This window comes from Grampus griseus (assembly GCF_964374135.1).
Source record: "Grampus griseus genome assembly, chromosome: 9".
NCBI classification, from domain to species: domain Eukaryota; kingdom Metazoa; phylum Chordata; class Mammalia; order Artiodactyla; family Delphinidae; genus Grampus; species Grampus griseus.
The window spans coordinates 98,622,164-98,640,479 of NC_139003.1; the positions used below are offsets into that span (position 1 = coordinate 98,622,164).

General features: G+C 59.2%; 2 protein-coding genes across 4 annotated transcripts; one reads left to right on the forward strand and one right to left on the reverse strand.

The window, feature by feature from the left end:
* Window positions 1-638: 638 nt before the first annotated feature.
* On the forward strand, window positions 639-12,971 carry DBNL (drebrin like). Of its 3 annotated transcripts, none has more exons than XM_082662119.1 (13): window positions 639-787; window positions 4,294-4,349; window positions 6,259-6,371; window positions 6,983-7,057; window positions 8,061-8,207; window positions 9,001-9,078; window positions 9,389-9,540; window positions 9,649-9,697; window positions 10,104-10,197; window positions 10,798-10,893; window positions 10,996-11,108; window positions 11,342-11,438; window positions 11,920-12,971. In XM_082662119.1, the coding sequence occupies exons 1-13, from the start codon at window positions 705-707 to the stop codon at window positions 12,057-12,059; spliced, it is 1,293 nt and encodes a 430-aa protein (XP_082518245.1). In that variant the 5' UTR covers window positions 639-704; the 3' UTR covers window positions 12,060-12,971. The 3 variants fall into 3 exon arrangements, with proteins under 3 accessions (XP_082518245.1, XP_082518246.1, XP_082518247.1); XM_082662120.1 differs by having other exon boundaries at window positions 9,652-9,697; XM_082662121.1 differs by lacking the exons at window positions 6,259-6,371; window positions 6,983-7,057 and having other exon boundaries at window positions 650-787.
* Window positions 12,972-13,812: 841 nt separating this feature from the next.
* Window positions 13,813-16,315, reverse strand: PGAM2 (phosphoglycerate mutase 2). Its single transcript, XM_082662268.1, has 3 exons — window positions 15,749-16,315; window positions 15,463-15,643; window positions 13,813-14,006 (listed from the first exon to the last, which is right to left on the reverse strand). The coding sequence occupies exons 1-3, from the start codon at window positions 16,160-16,162 to the stop codon at window positions 13,840-13,842; spliced, it is 762 nt and encodes a 253-aa protein (XP_082518394.1). The 5' UTR covers window positions 16,163-16,315; the 3' UTR covers window positions 13,813-13,839.
* Between the last annotated feature and the right edge of the window lie 2,001 nt (window positions 16,316-18,316).

Below are 18,316 nucleotides of genomic sequence, written 5' to 3' on the forward strand. Positions count from 1 at the left end.
ACCACAACTTCATGTCAGTAGATTGGCTTTACTGCACTGGGGCCAGTGGACCCAAGTTTGGTTGGGTTAACAGGACCAGCACGGGGCAGGTTCTCATCTCTCCTCCGCCACCGCATCCTCTACCTCACTAGAAAATTCAGGTGAGGTCAAAGAAACACGACAGCACTTCGAGTTAGGTTTGTGGCAGTGTGACCATCACTTAGTGTTCATTTTTATTCTTCTCATTAACTCATGCCTGCTTCATTCATAGATAAAATTTCTTTTGAGGGTCCACACAGAGGATCGGGGTATCCCGTGCCTGTCATGAATCCAGCATTCTCAAGCAAGTGCTTTAACTGCAACAAGAGTTTAAGAATAAAATGCACGGTGCTCCGTGAGTACAGCGAACAGGGGGCTGGGTGGGGTCCCTCCGCCGGACCCACAAGGCGCGCCCGGGCTCGGCGGGGCAGAGCACGGGGACGCGCAGAAGGCCGCGCCCTCCCTCCACCCCGTCGTCCAGCTGTCTGCAGACCGCGACCCGCACGCGGGCCCCAACTCCCCAGCAGCCCTCTAGTCGCCTAGCCAGCACTCGCCCGCTCACCCGGGCCCCGCCTGCACCGCTTCCGCTTCCGGCTGTCGGGGCGGGGCTTCCGGCCGACGGGCGGGGCGTCGGGCTGCCCGGGCCCGGAAGCGGCGGCGGAGGCGCGGGCGGCGCAGTGTCGGCCATGGCTGTGAACCTGAGCCGGAACGGGCCGGCGCTGCAGGAGGCCTACGAGCAAGTGGTCAACGGGAAGTCCCCGACCGACTGGTGGGCGCCGAGGCGGCCAGGGGCGGGCCGGGGGCGGGCTGGGGCCAGGGGGCGCGGAGCCCTGTCTGCCCCGCACCTGCGCCACACCCCGGGGGGGTGGCGGTCCCCACCCTGTCACCCCTTGCCCCACCGTGCGTGGGCAGGTTAAACCCGGCGTGGGGGTCCGGTGAGTCCCCAGCCCTTTCCCTCCGCTGGCCACCGGTCTCGGCCGTACGGGCCTCGTTGATGCCTCCTGTACCTGGCTGTGCTTGAGGGCTTCGCCAGGTTCTCCTTTCTTGCCCGGGGACTTCCGTGGACAAAGCGGCCCTCCACAGCCCTCCTTGAGAAAGCGGAAGCTACGCCCGGCTTCTTCCAAACTCTGTGTTCAGGGATGGCCCTCTGAGGGTGGTCTGGCAGCCTTGCTTTGGAGATGTCAAGCAGGAAGGTGGAGGGGTTTAAGTCCCTGGTTCCCTGTGAATGTGTATTCGAGAACCTCCCTTTCTCCAAGAAGAATATACTTCATATTCCTGAGCTATGGGGAGATGAGGGAAAGGACGATGCTGGTTATGTGTTTGGGAAAAGGTCCCATCTTCCGTCCACCTCCCAGTGACATCCTTTCCTAGGTTGTCGGTGTTAGGGGCTTTATAGTACTGGAAGCCTGGATCTGAAGTCTCTGGGAGAGCCCTGGGCAGCCCACACATAGGGCCTGCTGTCTGTCCTGCAGCTAGGGTTGTTTTTTGCATGGTAATTCTCTGTTACCTTCCTTTTTGCTTAAAGTGTGTTCACTGACCAGTTTTGAGAACTTGTACTTCCAAAAACTATGCTGAGTACGATCGAGTGAGGTGACCAGCTTTTGGGTTGGGAGCCTTTTCCCATTGCCAAGGGAGGGGCCCGCTGGGCGTGGCTGAGCTACTGTGGCTCTCTCCACTTGTCAGGTGCTACTGCTTTCTCGTGTCTACTTTCCCTAGTGCCCAGCACAGAGTGGCTTTTGTACAGTGTACTGTTGTGACACTGAGGGCATTGTTGCCTTGCCATTCCTTCACCCCCAAGCCTTTTAGGGAAGAGCTTCAGGACACCAGCTGCCTGGGTCTGCAGAATCTCTGGGGCCACGTCGATGTGGGCAGGTCTCCATTCACTAGCTGAAAAAATATCTAGATCCGTGTCACTTCCCTGCTTAAGCTCTGCAGTGGCTTCCTGTTGCATCATAAACACAGCCTGGACTCTTTGCCATGGCCGACAGGCTCCTGACTGCCCCTCCTGTTTACCGTGCTGTGGTCACACCTGTTTACCACCACTCTAGCTTTCTTTCTTTTCCTTAAACTTGCAAAGCAGTTTTCTCCTCATAGCTCTTGTTCTTTCTGCTTCCTCCGCATGGAGCGCCTTTCCACATCATCCTAGGGGGCTCCCCAAACTTCATTTCTCAGCTCTGATGTTGCCTTTTTGGAGAGGCCTTTCTGGATTCCTGTCTCCCTGGCTGCAGTACATTTTCCCATCTCCCCGGTTGACTGCCTTTAGGCATGCACCAGACACCCTCACTGGTTTTCTTGTCACCTTTGCTCTTCACCAGAAAGGGTGGGGTGGTCCCCATCTCTGTCCCTGATGTAGGGGTACTGAGAGCGGTGCGGAAAAAGTGGCAGAGGATATCAGAGCAAGAACAGGTGGTCTCCGGTTCGGCGGGTCATAACATGTTTCTCATGCAGAGTGGGTGCCCCGGGCCAGGCCCTGGAGCCAGGTGGGCTGGAGAGCAGCCACAGCATCAACTCTCCATACCGGCTCTTTCTCCTGGTTCCCCCAGGTGGTTTTTCCCCTAGCTTGTGGCATGTTTGCTCAGTTCCTGCTCCCACTGCACTATCTGACAGTATCTGACACTATCTGGTGTGTGTGTGTATGTGTGTGTGTGTGTGTGTGTGTGTGTGTGTGTGTGTGTGTGTGTGTGTGTGTGTGTGTGTGTGTGTGTGTGCGCGCGCTATGTGCCTGCACAAGCCAACACACCATTTTTTTTTCATGTCGGTTTGAAAGAAGGGTTGTTTGATTGAATGTGGTATGAGCCTCTGAACCGGGAACATTCAGGAAGGTGGCTTAGGCTGGAGCCCAGGGTGGAGGGGAATGAAGTCAGAGGGGTAGGTGGCAGGCACGGAGCGTGGCCTTTGCTAGCTGCTGGATCCCTTCTTGGAAAAGCTAAGCTGAGCAGCCATCTCCGTTTCTTGCTGCTTGTCCGGGGCCCCTGTCTTGTGCAGCCAGGGGCTTCTTTCCTCCGGGAGGAAGGCTGGTCAGGACTCTGGCCACCAGAGGCTGGATGTCTGCCACCACCCAATCTTCCTTTTCCCTGTTTTTCTGAGTGTTTCTCTCCTTCTGCACTCTCTCCTCTGCTGGGAAGCAGTGGTTCTTTCCTGGCAGTCTGTCCTCCCTCCCAGCCAGATCTCTGGACCTGGGTCTAATTTCTTCTGACTTTCTCAGGCTTAGGCAGCTCTGCCCAGTGGCATTAGCGAGGCTCTGGGGAAGCTGAGTGGACGTTGACATGGTTCCTGTCAGGCTGTTGACCCTGGAGCTTCTGTCTGGCGCGCCTCAGCAGGCCTGTGCCGTGGAGCGTGGGGTGATGATACCCCAGACCGGGTTTTGCCTTTGACTTGCTGTCTGATGGATTAGCACCCTCACCCTGTGGTCTGCCAGCACTCCCTGGAGCTGGGCTGCTGCAGAGTTCATGCAGATGTCTGGGCTTCATGTGGACTGCACAGAAGCCGCCTCTTCTAAAATGTTCTCTTTGAGTGACCTTTGTTCTGGTCAAGGGACCTTCCGTGGCCCAGATTTAATACAATTTACCATAATTTATAAGGCCACATCTTTACCAGAGTTCTTATGAATAATTAGGCTTACAGGAGAAGGGCGGTGTGACCCAGGGTCACCTGTGGAGACCTAAGGCTCTGCTAGATACAGCACGTGCCCAGCCAGGGAGCCTGTCTTGTGAGGAGCCTGACTGCGTGTTGAGTCATGGCCCCTGTGGTTTCCGGTGCCGTATGCAACCGATAAAAGCCTGTGTGTGCTGGAAGGGCCTCAGGCCAGACAGACCTGCTCCAGCAACTCTTGAGGCTTCCCGGAAGACCACAGATATACACAGGGTCATTGGAAATGCACGTATTTCTCCTTCCTGCTTCTCCTTGGGGTGCTTTGGTTTCAGGAATATGCAGGTATCTTTTGTTTGTTCAAATGCACACACGTGGTAGCTAGGTGGGTGTTTCACACGTAAACGTGTAGAAGGTTGCCATAAAACTTCACAGCTTAGTTTTCTTCCGAGTGGATGTATGCTCCCCGTCTCCATAGGCTTGTCCTCACAACAGGCCGGCTGCAGCTGAGAAGGCTCAGCTCTGGGAGGCCCAGCGGCCTACTGAGGTCCCGCCTTGTAGTTCAGAGTGGGGTCTGGGTCAGCCTACAGGGCTACTGCCAGGCTGAGCTCTTTGGGGCGCAGCGTGAAGCCTTGGTGGGCACAGTGAGGGCAGATGGTGGTAGAGCCTGTTTGTGTTTTGTTTCAGGGCCCTCTTTACCTATGAAGGCAACAGCAATGACATCCGTGTGGCTGGCACTGGGGGTGAGTATGATAAGTGAGGAAGCAGATGGGCTCTTATGGACCATCAGGAGGCAGAAGCCCGGGAGGGAGAGTGAGGCGCGTGGAGGGGAGGGAGTCGTGACGTCACTGCTCCATCTCTGCTGGCATTTCAGCCGCCACAGCGGGAGGAAGGGCACTCAGGGTGCACAGGTGTCCCCTGCGTGTGGCGTGACTACAGTGACACCTCCCCTGGCTAAGGGTGAGCCTCCCCCACGTCAGTTTCATTCAATGTTCAGGAATTCCCTGGTGCCCTGATCGGGCCGGCTGCAGCCAGCCAGGCAGGACAGAGGCTCCCACTGAGCAGTGTGGGCCCCCTGGCACTCACAGCTCCTCCTGGCCAGCTTTGGGTTTCAGATGTTTCTAAGTGAAAATACCTTCTCCTTGGCTTTCTCTGCCTGGTGGTGCGAGGCAGCGCTGCTCTCTGTCTGTGTTGTAGTTGGAAGAGCTGAGATGGGAGATAGGCCAGCCCACTCCAGCTTGCAGGCAGCCCAAGGCCGGGCCTGTGCTGCATCCTTAGCCCTGGGCTGCAGCTGGGAGGGTAACAGTCCCACAGAGCTGGGTGCTCGTGGTGGAGGAGAAGGTGCGGACACATCCTTCCCTCTGTCCTCTTCCTGCTGGGCACACCCTTACCCAGGAGAGGTCACATCAGTGCACATTGGTCCACTGGGACAGGGTGACCTGGAAAAGTGCTACTCAAATACGGGATGATAGGAAGTGCCTCGGGAAGAACAGGCTCTTGGCCAGTGCTGGGCAGAGGGGTAGAAACTGCAGGCCCCCCACCTGATACCCCTAACTCCTCGTTCTCAAGGCCAGCTCACCTGACCTGAGTGACACGGCTTCACTGTTCAGTGCATGTTCACCAGCATGTTCTCTGCTTGCCCCATGAATGGTTCTGGTGACTTGTTGGTAGAAAACGTCTCCCTCTTTCGAGTGCCTCTCCTTAGTGGTCCTCTTTCTAGAAGGACTGCCACTGACAGTGGTCTCAGGTGCAGTGTGATGCCATAGGGGACTGAGAATTGCAGAGCTCAGCTGAGTTTCATACCACCATCCTCAGTGGTATTCACAGGCTCTACTGTAAGAGCCCAGAGCAGGGCCTCAGGACTGCCCCAGGTTCCCTGGAGCCCTGTAGCTAAAATACCTGATCCAGGTGCTTCTCACGGTCTGAGGAGGTTTGGGACACCTGATGAGAACCCAAAACTCTAGTACATGCTGGGGCTCACAGCCTGAGTGTCAGGGGAGAACGGCATAGGGTGGTTCATTTCTATGCCCCATCACTCCCTTATCCCCACTCAGAGAGTCTAAGAGCTGAGGCCCTATATGGCGGAGAGTTAACATCTGCTTGGGACCCTCTGGGTGGCCCTGGAGTCTGAGCAGACGTGGGTAAGGGCAGGGTGACTCACATCAGGCCCTGTTATTCCAGGGCGGTTTGTGGAGTCCAGGCAATGGTAAAATTGTTGCAGAGCCCCTCCATTTGGAGGTCTGGTGCCTGCCTGGTTTGTAGCGTAAATGACATTTTTACTTCCAGAATTACGTGTGGGTTTACAGGAGTGGTTTTTAGACTAGTGTGGCTTAAAAAATCACCTGAGGTGCCTTTCCTTCCTCCCTCCCTCCCTCCCTCCCTCCTTTCCTTCCTTTGTCTTCATTGCCTCTTAGGGGCTTCTCTTGTTGTGGTGAGCGGGGCTGAGGTGCTTTTCACAAATGTAGATCCTGGGTCCCATCCAGTTCTCATAAGTCAGCTTAGTGCGGGTAGTCCTAGGAATCTGGTTCAGACGCAGATGGGGCTGAGAACCCTGGTTTAGAGGCAGCTGGGGTTCCCTTTCCTGATGGACTAGGTGCCAGGGTGGGCGTGGGGTGCCTGGCCTGCCCCTGACTCTCCTTGTGACTGCTGCAGAGGGGGGCCTGGAGGAAATGGTGGAGGAGCTCAACAGTGGGAAGGTGATGTACGCCTTCTGCAGAGTGAAGGACCCAAACTCCGGCCTGCCCAAGTTTGTCCTCATCAACTGGGTATGTGGAACTTGAGGGCTTCTGAGTTCTCACCTAGGTGTGACCTGGAAAAACTCCCTTTTCTTCCTTTGTGCTTTGCCTTTTGTGAGTGGAGTGGAAGAGGACCTGACTTTAGAACAGCTTGAATCTGGTGAATGAACAGAATAGTGGATTAATTCAGTGTGGCCCAAAGAATACCTAGGGCCTTGCTAGTGCAGAATTCACTGTTCCAGCCCAGAACTACTCCTGTGAATGGACTATACACAATCACAGGGCACTCATGTTCTTGTCCCCTTCAGGGTAGTCATCCTGAGGGAGCAGAGTGCCTGGATTAGGGCTGGGAGGGCACTGGGAGTATAGGACAGGGGCTCTAGTGAAGTGGAGCCCCCTGGGTGGGGACTAGGGAATTCTAAGGCAACGCCCCACAGTGGACGCTGGTGACCGTCCTGCTCCAAGAACCTCCCTGACTCGGAGGTATGGGGGCTCACCGTGTCCTCTGCTTTGGAGTTGTGGTTTGCTTTTTCCCGGGACACAGGGAAACTGCTGAGTCCCTGGAGTGGGCAGTGGCTTTGCGGGGAGACCTGGGTCACACCGAGGAATTGGCGGGTCATGCTGGGTGTGCTGTGTTGCAGACCGGCGAGGGTGTGAATGACGTGCGGAAGGGAGCGTGCGCCAACCACGTCAGCACCATGGCCAGCTTCCTGAAGGTGAGGGCTGCTCTGTACAGGGCCTCACAGAGTTCACCAGGTCCCTAGGTTCCAGGGTGTGAGTGAGCGGGAATCACAGCCAGAGTCGGAAGTGTGCCTCACGTCCCGATGATCTGTCTGGACTTCAGGGTGTAGCCAGAGGCTGCTCTCGTCTTGCCCAGGAGGTAGCCAGAGCCACCTGCAAGCTGGCTTCAGCGGGAAGGAAGGACGAAGGACCTTGAGGAGGCCCTGCTGGAGCTGGTCTTGGGGCGGGGCTCGGCCTTGGGCTGCATTTGTTTTATAAGTACAAACTTCTAGCAGTACTAGGAGGATTTGGACGAGAAGGAAAGCTGCTTCTGCTCGCAACCTCAACGTGCATGTTCCCTTTAACGCGTTCTTTCTGGTCCATTTCTGCACGTATTTATTTCAGTCATCATATAATGGAACCTTGTTTAACTTCAAAAGCATTTTGTATCAAAAAGCGTTTGTTGTTCACTTGTCAGCTTACTCTTTGCATTTCTTTGGTTACTGGCAAGGAGGCTCAGGACTTTGTTTTCTGGTTCTGCCAACGCTTCTTCAGATGCACCTCAGTTTCTCCATCTAGGAGCTGAAAGAGAAGGTCCCAAGCTTATTGGTATTTAGTAACAACAAGGTCATAGTTGTAACTTCTCAAGAAGAAATCAGTAACTTGCTTTTTGTAGAAAATGTGTTTGTTTCCAGATGACTTTGAAGGTTGGATTTCATTCACTAAAAAGAAGCCCTTTAATGCCGGGGCTGTCTTACAGCGGCACAGAACAGGCCACACCGTGGAGGGCAAGGGCCTCCCACGCAGGCTGGGACAAGAGCGATGGGTTTCCCTCAGCTGGTTTTTCTGAGGCCTTGGGACGAGCGTGCCTTGGTTCCTGGCAGGGTCTCCCGACCCTGAGCGCGGTGCAGCTGTTGCGCTGTGCAGGCCGAGGTGTGCGGCCTGTCTTCTCCTGGGATTGCAATGCTGCTTCTTCATTAAGTGTCGCTCCTGCTGCAGGGGGCCCACGTGACCGTCAACGCCAGGGCCGAGGAGGACGTGGAGCCCGAGTGGATCATGCAGAAGGTGGCCAGGGCCTCCGGGGCCAACTACACCTTCCACGGAGAGAGCAGCCGCTTCCATGACACGGGCCCCCAGGCCCCGGTGGTGAGTGCTGTGTGGGCCTGAGGTGGCCGGGCAGGAGCGCGCGGTTCTAGCTGTGGACCGATTCGGCCCGCCCTCAGCGCTTTCTCCCTCGGGGGCTGGGCTCCCCCTGCCTGGCTTCCGGTCCTGGAGCCGGACTGAGGTGCAGATGGTGACCCCGAGCCTGACAGGAGCAAGAGCTGCCTGCTGGTGAGGTGGGTGCTGGTGGGCATGAGGCGTGGCCTTTGACCCTGCCTGGTAGTTCCAGAGCCTCTTGTGTGTGCGCAGAGGTTCTCTGCGGGGAAATTCCATCCACCCTCCAGGCCGTGGCCCCAGAGTGTCCTGTGCCGCCCTGGATGGTGGTTGCTTTGGAGAAACTTCTGGTGGTGGACAGGGCAGGCCCCTCTGAGTTGTGGGCAGACGGACGCCTGTGGGCCTGTGGTCCGGTGCGGGATGGGAGCTGGGGTTCTTGGAGACCCTGTGGGCGCTGCCATGGCAGTCAGCTGTCTGAGGGCCCCTGTCCAGAGGCCTGCCTCAGAACTGCCCCGCCTCCAGGAATCTCAGGCAGGCCAAGGGGCCTTTCCTGCCTTGGCTTCCATCCACAGGGGCCTGGTGCAGCCAGAGACTCCTCCAGTGTTGTCTGGGGTTGAGCTTCCCCACTTGTGGTTTCCAGGGCCTTTCAGGCCCTCTTGGTATCAGTCTCCTTATGGGCCACCGGGCCAGGCGCCACTCCGCCTGCCGGGTGCCATCCTAACAGTTCTTACCTGCATGCTCTGCTCTGTCGACGACCCTGTAGTGAATTCTCTGTCCGCCTCAGGGCTCTGTGTACCAGAAGACCAACGCCGTGTCTGAGATCAAAAGGGTTGGCAAAGACAGCTTCTGGGCCAAGGCAGAGGTAAGTGCCGCCCAGGGCATGAGGATGAGAGCTGGCATTCGGTCTGGTCCCGTATGCAGCAGACAGGAGGAAGTGGTTTACTCGCTGTGTCTCGGTTTTTCCTACAATAAGCTCCTAGATCAGATGTCCTTGGTAGCACCCATTCGCAGATGGTTGAACTAGGGGTCAGAGGTGTTAGGGAACAAGGCCAGGCAGCGAGTGTTGCTGTAGAGCCCACACTTGACCGCGGCCCGTGCGGGCTGCCTGGGCGGGTCCATGCCGCCGGCAGCGCCGAGGCCGAGGGGGCAGCCGCCTGCGCCTCTCCCCGCAGAAGGAGGAGGAGAACCGCAAGCTGGAGGAGAAGCGGCGGGCGGAGGAGGAGCGGCGGCGGCTGGAGCAGGAGCGCCGAGAGCGGGAGCTGCGTGAGGCCGCCCTCCGGGAGCAGCGCCACCAGCAGCAGGGCGGCGAGGCCGGGCCGCACAGGTGCGGCGGTGCTGCCCCCACCTCCTCTCCCCTCCCGAGGGCTGTCCCCCAGGGCAGGGGAGGGGGGGGCCGAGGCCGGGCTGCAGCTCTTGCCTCTGCCCCTCCCAGCAGGAAGTATGAGCAGCAGGAAGTGCTTTCAAGGAGCGGAGAGGAGCAGGTGAGTCTTGAGGGCCAGAGTGATGCGCGCGGGTCCCCGACCAGCTGAGGCTCGTCTGGGACAGGTGCGCAGGCTGCCTGCTGTGAGCCGTGGTGGCCGTGTGGGTCCCTCCACATGCACACACCCCACCCAGCAGGCCTGAGGGAGGCGCTTACTGGGAGGGGCCTGCAGCCTGCTGGGGCAGATTAGAACGTGGGACACGTGGTGTGTCAGGGCCGTCAGTGGAGAGGAGAGCCAAGGGCAGAAGCTCAGCCCGGCATGGACCTCCGCCTGATGCTGGAAGAGGCCTGTGAGCCCCTCAGCTTTGGTGTTTTGCTTCCTGACCCCCTGCACAGCTGCAGGGAGCCAGGCAGGCCGATGGCTCCCGGATCCTCATTCACTGCCGGCTCCGTGTGCGCTCCTTCAGGAGCCTGTCTGTCCACAGCCAGCACACCCACGGGAGATTTTCAAGCAGAAGGAGAGGGCCGTGTCCACCACACCCATCTCCAGCCCCCAACCAGGTGAGACTTTGCTCTGCGCCCAGCTATGAGGCAGGGGAAGGCTGAAGGGGAGCCTGGGGTCCCAGGGCAGGGCCCCCTGACTTAGTGACAGATGTATCAGAAGGTGAAAGGGATGAGTAAGGAGAGCCCGTGCTCATGAGGGTTGCTTCTTGCACGGGAGCCGGGGACCTGGGTGTCCCCTTCCTGCTCTTGACGTGGTGGGACAAGAGGGGCCGTGTGTGGCTCTAGAGTGGACACCCTCCAGCCCCGGCCCTGTAAATCCCCCAACGTTGGGCTGTTAGCTGGGTCTCGGGCCTGCATCAGTCACCTCTCTCGCCCCCAAAGGCTATATCGGACTGCACTGCTGGTCAGCTCTCCAGCACTGCACGTGGCCCCCAAGGGGCTGCTTGGAGTGTACGATGTGTGTGTGTGTGAGATGTGTGCACAGCGGGTGGTATTCCTGCAGCTGCTGCATGTCCCTGTTCGCTCCCTGTATGACAGCCACTGTCCCAGAACAGGTCCACCCTCCGGGCAACACAGGGCACAGAAGGGGCAGAGAGGACTCGGCTCTTCCCCCTTTCCAGCAGTGTGATGTCTTCGATGTTTACCGTTGGTTTGCAGGCAAGCTGAGGAGCCCCTTCCTGCAGAAGCAGCTCACCCAACCGGAGACCCCCCTCAGCAGAGAGTCAGTTCACGCCACCTCAAGGCCCAGGGCAGGCAAGGCTCTCGGCTGCCCTGTGGGGAGTTGGAGGTGGGAGGGAGACGTGGCATGTCCTCTCCCCTCCCCTGGGTCAGAGTGGGCCGTGTCCTCCCGTGCAGATCCCCGCCAGGAGCCGGTGCCCAGCGCCCCTCCGTGCTCGGTGCCGGCGGAAGAGGAGGCCGTGTACGAGGAGCCCCCAGAGCAGGAGACCCTCTACGAGGAGCCTCCAATGGTGGGTTCTCTGCAGCAGGGCAGATGTGTGAAGGGCCCATGTGCCCGGAAACGCGCTCCTTGGCCGTACCCATTCCGTGGCTCCCTACCTGTGAATTACCTTGTTTAATTTTGGAGCATCCCGTGCCCCGTGTGCCCTCCCCCCAGGTCTGCCGTGAGCCCTGGTCACAGGCAGGGTTGAATCTGGGTAACCACGATCCCAGACTTCTCTTCTTCTTTCCCATCCGTGGGCAGGTGCAGCAGCAAGATACCAGCTCTGAGCGCATTGACCACTACCCGGGGCTGAGTGGGAAAGGGCTCTGTGCCCGGGCCCTGTATGACTACCAGGCAGGTAACGTGCTGCAGCCCTGCCACCTCAAACCACAGGGCCCAAGATCAGGAGGCAGGATTTGCGGACTCCCTCAAGGGGAGAGCCCCGGGGCGTGTCGGAAGGGAAGGCAGGAGGGTGCGAAGGGAGAGTGGGTGGGTGCCCTGCACAGCTCAGGCCTCCCCACATGCTGCGGGCAGCTACTTGCTGTCCACTGGTGTGAATCCCAGTTGCCCGCCTTGTCCTAGTGCCGGAAAGTGCGACTAGAGAAGAGGGGCCAGGCCTGGATGCCAGTGCCCCTGCTGACCCTGGGTAGAGGCCTCAGGGAGCAGGCTGATGTGTGGAAGTGCTGTGCTCCAGCCTTTCGCTGGGACAGTGAGCCCAGGGCCGGGCCCCGTAGGAAGGTGTGTGCTGGGGGAGTGGCCCCAGGAGCAGCGTCAGCACAGGCTGAGGGCCGGCTGGCCCAGGGCCCTCAGCACCGCATCTGGGCTCACCTTCTTTGCAGCCGATGAGACCGAGATCTCCTTCGACCCTGAGAACCTCATCACGGGCATTGAGGTGATCGACGAAGGCTGGTGGCGTGGCTACGGGCCGGACGGCCACTTTGGCATGTTTCCCGCCAACTACGTGGAGCTAATTGAGTAAAGGGCCCCGACTGCTGGCCGAGGCCAGGGGCTGTGCTTCCCCTCCCCTCCCCTCCCAGACGCGACTTCCTCGTTGCTGGCAGAGGCGGCGTGAGGGCTGTGTACGGCACTTTTCTAGGAATGGGATCCCCCTGATGAGGGCAGGCCCTCGGGCTCCCTCTGGCTTGGGTGGCTCGGCCTCTGTTGCCCCAAATGCAGCAATAACCTGGTGATCTCCAGACGTGCTTCCAGCAGCTTCCCAAGTCCTCCCAACCAGCCTGGTCCTTGACCCCCAACAGAAGACACTGAGCCAAGCCTGCTCAGGGCCAGCCTCTTAGTGACCTCTGCCCAAGGGGTACGGCACTGCCAGTCTGCAGGGGCGGGTCTGAGCAGGGGCATCTAGAGGTCTTCTTGTGCACTTGCCTTCTTTTCCTTTTCCTCTTGGCTTTAAGGGACAGTGTCTGTAGCTTCAGTGACCCTTGGGAACAGTGAACTTAGAGTTTATGACCAAAGTCAGAGTGGGTCATGACAATTTTGGTAGCAGTCTTTCTGGAACCTGCTCTGTGCTCCCCATTTCTCTGTCCCTCTGCCTGGGCTCTGGGCAGTGGAGATAGGGACAACCAAGCCCCCATCTAAGTATGTGAAGGAAGAGGTGAAAACATCAACAGACACTGCGTGTCCTTCCACATGGCTCACTCTTGTCTGCTGGCCCCGGTGTGCACCTCAGTTGATACGGTTTAGGGAAAGTAACCATGGTGGCCTGTTCCTACTGTCTTTCCTTCTTTCTGCCCCAGCCTATCCGTGCCTGCTTCTGGAGTAAGAATTGCCCTACACCGGCCCTAGCTCCCATCCCTCCTGTTGTAGCCCTCATGTGTGCACCCTCAGACCTCTGACCAACCCTTAGCCACCTGGAGGAGGCATAAAGGTCAATGTGTGACTGCAAGTCAGCCTCCTGCATTTCAGTTCCCGGGGAGGGGCCGAGGGCCCCCCTGACCCCTGCCATGGGGAGCCTCCTCCCACGCAGGACAGCCAGTGTGCACGTGTGCCTGGAGTGAGGCACCTGCACCCACAGAGCGTCTGGGGAATTAAGCTCTTACGCTTTGGGAGGTGCCAGGTGGAAGCAGCTTGGGGCAGAGGATGCGCCGAGGGGGCTGTCGGCCCAGGTGGTGGCCAATCCCAGTGCCCCCTCCCCACCTGGCTGCAGATGGCGTTTCCTGTCTTAGGCTGAGCTGCAGGCAGGCCTCACCGTGTCCTGATTTCTTAGGACAGCCTCGAGGGCCCACCCCAGCTATGAAAGCCCCTTGAATCAGGTATTGCCAGCTTTGAGGCCACCTGTGGGCTTGTCTGTCCCGGGACAAGGGGACCCCCGTGGGTCAGGGCTCAGGGTACCACCTTGCCCTTCCCACCCTGGGGCAACCAGGACAGTAGAGGACAACCAATGTGAAGGAAGTGGCGTGTTGGCCACAGTCCTCGCTCGCCATGGGGAGGGCTGGGTCACTTGGACTCTCCCTAAGTGACCCTGGACACTCGGATTTACAGCAGGCTTGCCAAGTGGCTCTTCTGCTTTGCGGGTCATCGTAGGGGCTTGTCAGGAGCCACTCGATAGCCGGGGATAGGGAGGCTCTTGGCCTCTGTGTTCCCAGGGTCCCCACACCCAGTGGGGGAGGCTTGGGCAGGCAGCGGGGATCCGGGGCTCCAGGCCCACGGAACCAGCCCTGAGTGAGCACTGGGGGGCGGGCGTCCTGGGGCCACACTGGCCTGAGGCAGTGAGAGGACATGCCTTTATTGCCAGAGCCCACCCTTCACTTGGCCTTGCCCTGGGCAGCCACAGCTTCCATGGCTTTGCGCACGGTCTCCTCGTCGCCCAGGAACCGCATGGGCTTGGTGGGCTTCAGTGCCTGGTCCAGCTCATACACGATGGGGATCCCCGTGGGCAGGTTCAGCTCCATGATGGCCTGGTCCGACATCCCTGGACCGGAGGAACAAGCGTCCTGAGCCCCTCCCAGCCTGTCTGCCAGGCAGCCACCTGCTCTTGCATTTAGCAGGCTTCGTGACCTTTACAGGCCACAGGGCTGTTGGCCAGGCAGCAGCCCTCCCACCCCAACAGCAAGGCCGCAGAAATGCTCCTCGAGAAGGTCAAGGCAGCCCTGAGACAGCAGCCTACAGAAATAGCTGTGGTGAACCGAGGACCTCGCTCCGGCCCGAGCTGGCCTCATCTGGGGTGACGCCATCGGCCCCCTTGGCCCAATGTGAGCTCTGGTCAGACTGGTGGGTGTTTGGGATCAGGAAAGACCTTAACCACTTGGCTTCCAGAGAGTTCTAGTTTCTGGACGTCCTAAGCAGTGGAGCAGGGCTGCTCCTGAGAAGGGGGGTGCGATAGGGACGGCGAGAAGCGCTGCCTGTGGCCGAGGTGGATGCAAGGCCCTGCCAGGTGAAGAGAATTCTCTGTGGAAACCCGACCCAACCCTGCTGGCCTCCCGAAGACCTGGCCTGGAATAGCAGCTCGACCTTTGGTATCGCTGTCATCCCACCCAGCCCGCTGGTGCAGGGAGGCCTTAAGGGAACATGCTCTGGGCAATGGGAGACCCCGGTCACGTTTGCCTCGGTGCATTCGTTTCTCCTGGACCAGGCTGCAGGGAGCCCCCAGAAGGGAGGGAGGGCAGGTGGTCTTTCCATCTGCGAGGCTCAGCACCCGCCGTGAGGCGTCTGTGTGGACTCAGCCTCGGGAAGTCCTCAGAAAGGCCGACGGGGGCTTCCTTGGGGGAAGCCTGTCATGCTGGGAGGGGCTCCTTCCCTTTTAGTGGAAGCCAAGCTACCAACCTATGGTCTCTGGCATTCTCCACACCCTGCCACCTGTCTTTTGACTAGTCTTTTGCTCTGAGTGGGTGGGCAGGGGTGTGGGCAGGGTTGGGCAGGGCCCCACCCTCAGCCCCATATCCAGCAGCTGCCAGTGAAGTGACTTGACCAGGGTCACTCAGCAAGCTGGGATTTAGAGCCACATGGCCCTGCCTCTTCAGGGGTGGGTGTCCTTGGGCAAGATGCCACCCCTGGGCCTTCCCTCCTCTCCCCTGAGGCTTGTGTTGGGGAAGCCGGGCCAGCTGTGGACCCCTGTGCAGGGCCTGGGCCCTGGGTCAGTGGCGGCACACATTTTCACCCAGAATCTTCAGAAGGATACGTTACACAGTGTCCCAGTACACACGGCAGTGGACGGTTCGTTCTTACAGAGCTGTTTTTTCAAGTGGTTTCTCGCCCCACCCAGTCTAGTTCACAGTTTGGAGGCCCTGCCCGGGGTGCGGATGTCTGTGAAGCCGCCTCGGCGAGGCAGCCAACACGTTTACGAAATGAGCAGCTGGGGGCTCACTGGTTCAAGGGGACGTGTCACCCCACCCGCCTCTGCCCACACCCTGTGTGAGGATGGGCCTCACCTTCCAGGTGCTTGACGATGCCCCGCAGACTGTTCCCGTGGGCTGCGATGAGCACCCTCTTGCCAGCCTTGATCTGGGGGACGATCTCATCATTCCAGAAGGGCAGAGCCCGGGCGATGGTGTCCTTGAGGCTCTCATGCGTGGGCAGCTCCCCCGGCTTCAGGCCTGCATAGCGACGTGCCTGGGGGCATCCGTGCTGCTGTTCACTCCCCAGACAGCCCCCCGCCCCCCAGCCTGGGCCCCTGTCCCCAGACCTCCCCTCCAGCCCCGCACCCCAGCCGCTCACCTTGCTGATGGAGTTGTAGTAGGGGTGCTTCTCATCCATGGGGGGTGGAGGTATGTCAAAGGAGCGCCTCCAGATCTTCACCTGCTCCTCCCCGTGCTTGGCGGCCGTCTCCGCCTTGTTGAGGCCAGTGAGACCCCCGTAGTGCCGCTCATTGAGGCGCCAGGTGCGCACCACAGGCAGCCACATCTGGTCCGTTGTGTCCAGGATGGTCCAGAGGGTGTGTATGGCCCTCTTCAGCACCGACGTGTAGCAGATGTCAAATTCCATCTTCACGTCCTTGATGGCATGGGCCCCCCTCTTGGCCTCCTCAGCCCCCTTCTCGCTCAGCTCCGCGTCGAACCAGCCGCAGAAGCGGTTCTCCTGGTTCCAGGTGCTCTCACCGTGCCGAACCATCACGAGGCAGTGGGTGGGCATGGTGGCGGCGGAGGGCACTCGCGGGCTGCAGACAGGGACAGGTGACCCCCAGGCGTCCCCAGCTTTATAACGATCCCCAGCCCCCGCCCCAGCTGACTGCCAGTCAGCATTCCAGGCCTGATGGGCGGCAGCAGGTGGCCGGCAGCAGAGCTGGGTGGAAGGCAGGCCGAGCGCCGGACTGGAAAAAGGGCCTCATCAGCTACCAGTCCCCACGTGCCCAGAGCCCAGGCTGGGCGGGGCTGCCGAGCAGGGCTGGGCATCAAGGGCAGAAGTCCCGGCCTCCAGCAAGCCTGAGAAGGGGGCTAGCGGGAACAGGAGGACTGGCCGGGGAAAGACTCCCCCTGAGGTCGGGGTCCCGAGCCCTGTCAGCCTGCCGCCTGCTCTCGGGGGTTGCCGCTGTCGGGCAGGGGCACGGGAAAATCCTGACTGCTTCCTCCGAGTCACTCAGCGCAACCGGAGACAAGCCCGCGTCTCGGGAAGTACACTAGCCTGGTATCAGAGGGAGCCAAGGGTGTGAGTATGCACGTGTGTCCGCCCACCCACACGTGCGTCCCTAGGTGCGCGTGCACGTGCTGCGCACGTCCTACTGCATGTACACGTCCGTGTGCCTCGCGCTCACGTCTATGTTGCATGTGTGCACACCTGGGAGGAGCTGTGCCGTCATCTCCACACGGGAGGAGGAAAGGTTGCTGTGGGCAGAGCGGGGGAGCTGGTGAGGAGCGTAGCCCTGGGGAGAGGTCTGGCCTTGTGGGAGGTGACAGCAGTGTAGGGCAAGGGCTGAGCTGGGCAGAGCTGGGTTTCCAGGACAGCCAGGGGTAGCTGGGGGCCTGGCTGCTTGGGCCAGAGAGGAACAGAAGGTTTTCTGCTTTCGCATGCCTTTGTCAAGTTCTTATCCACATGTGCCACACTCTCCCACTCTAGTTACCTTCACCCCAGCCAGGCTCACTCCTCCCAGCTGAAACCACCTTTGAAAAGAAAAAGAAAAATCCAGGATTCATGTCCCCAAGGAGCCCCAGAATCAGAGGTACTGGTTATTAGATCTGTGCCCAGCTCATCAGGAGCGCCCAGAGGTAGGCCAAGGTTGGGACTAGGGGCAGTGTAGAGTTGGGTGCAGGCCCAGGACTTCTGCATTCAGGTTTTGGGGGACAAGGGCTACTGCGATCTGGGCTGTGAAGAAACGAAGCAGAGCGGCGGGGTCAAGATGCCAAGTTGCAGGTGCACCAGCAAAGAACCAATCCTCATAGAACAGCAAACAGGTGTGTGGCAGAGAAGCATAGAGGGGCTGGGCCTTGTGTCCTGACGAATGGGAATCACTGGAGAGTCTGAAGCATGGTTATGTTTTAAAGTCACTTGCCGCTGTGGAGGCAGGATCGGAGGCCAAAGGCCCTGGTAGGGGTGGTGGCTTTGGGTTAGGTGAGAACAAGGCTGCTTGGCCTGGGCTGGGTGCAGGTGGCGTGGTGAGGAGCTGCTAGGCTGGGGGGCCACTGGGGCCGTACTGCCAGCCAAAGCGGGGGATGGGACATGCCTTCCTGCCTGTCTGATGGCTGTTGAGAAAGCCGGGGACCGCAGAGGAGAGTTAAAGCCTGAGAGGACTAGACACAGCTTGTAAGCCTTGGCTTGCTCCAGCCTGACTCTTACTCATTCAAAAAGTGTTTGTTGGGCATGTCTGGTGTGCCAGCGCTGTTGAAGCACTGGGCAAGCAAGGCCCTGCTCATGGGGGTCTCCATCCCAGTCATGGGAGATGGACAACATGTGATGTGTGGCATGGTAGGCAGCGATGAGGTCCATGGAGAAGCAAACAAGCGGGCAGGAGGGCTGCTGTTTCAACAGGACTGTCCTGGGAGGGTGGAGCGAGCACCCTCCACTGGTCTCTTCGCATGACCACAGCTATAAATCCTGGACAAAGGCAGAAAGCAGATCTCAGAGAACTGAAAAGTCAGTAGCAGGCAGATGAAGCGGATCAGATTCCAAGTTCCATGGTGAGTTTACCATTTTTATCTCCCAGGATTGCCCAGCTTGAAACCTAGAAGTGCCCCCAGTGTGGACAGAAAGGGCTCCAGAGAATCCCTCTGGTCCAAGGAACAGAAACAAAGTTCCTACAGGCCCCTTCCCTTTTTCCCCTTCTTACCCACCACAGCTCCTGGACAGTAACGT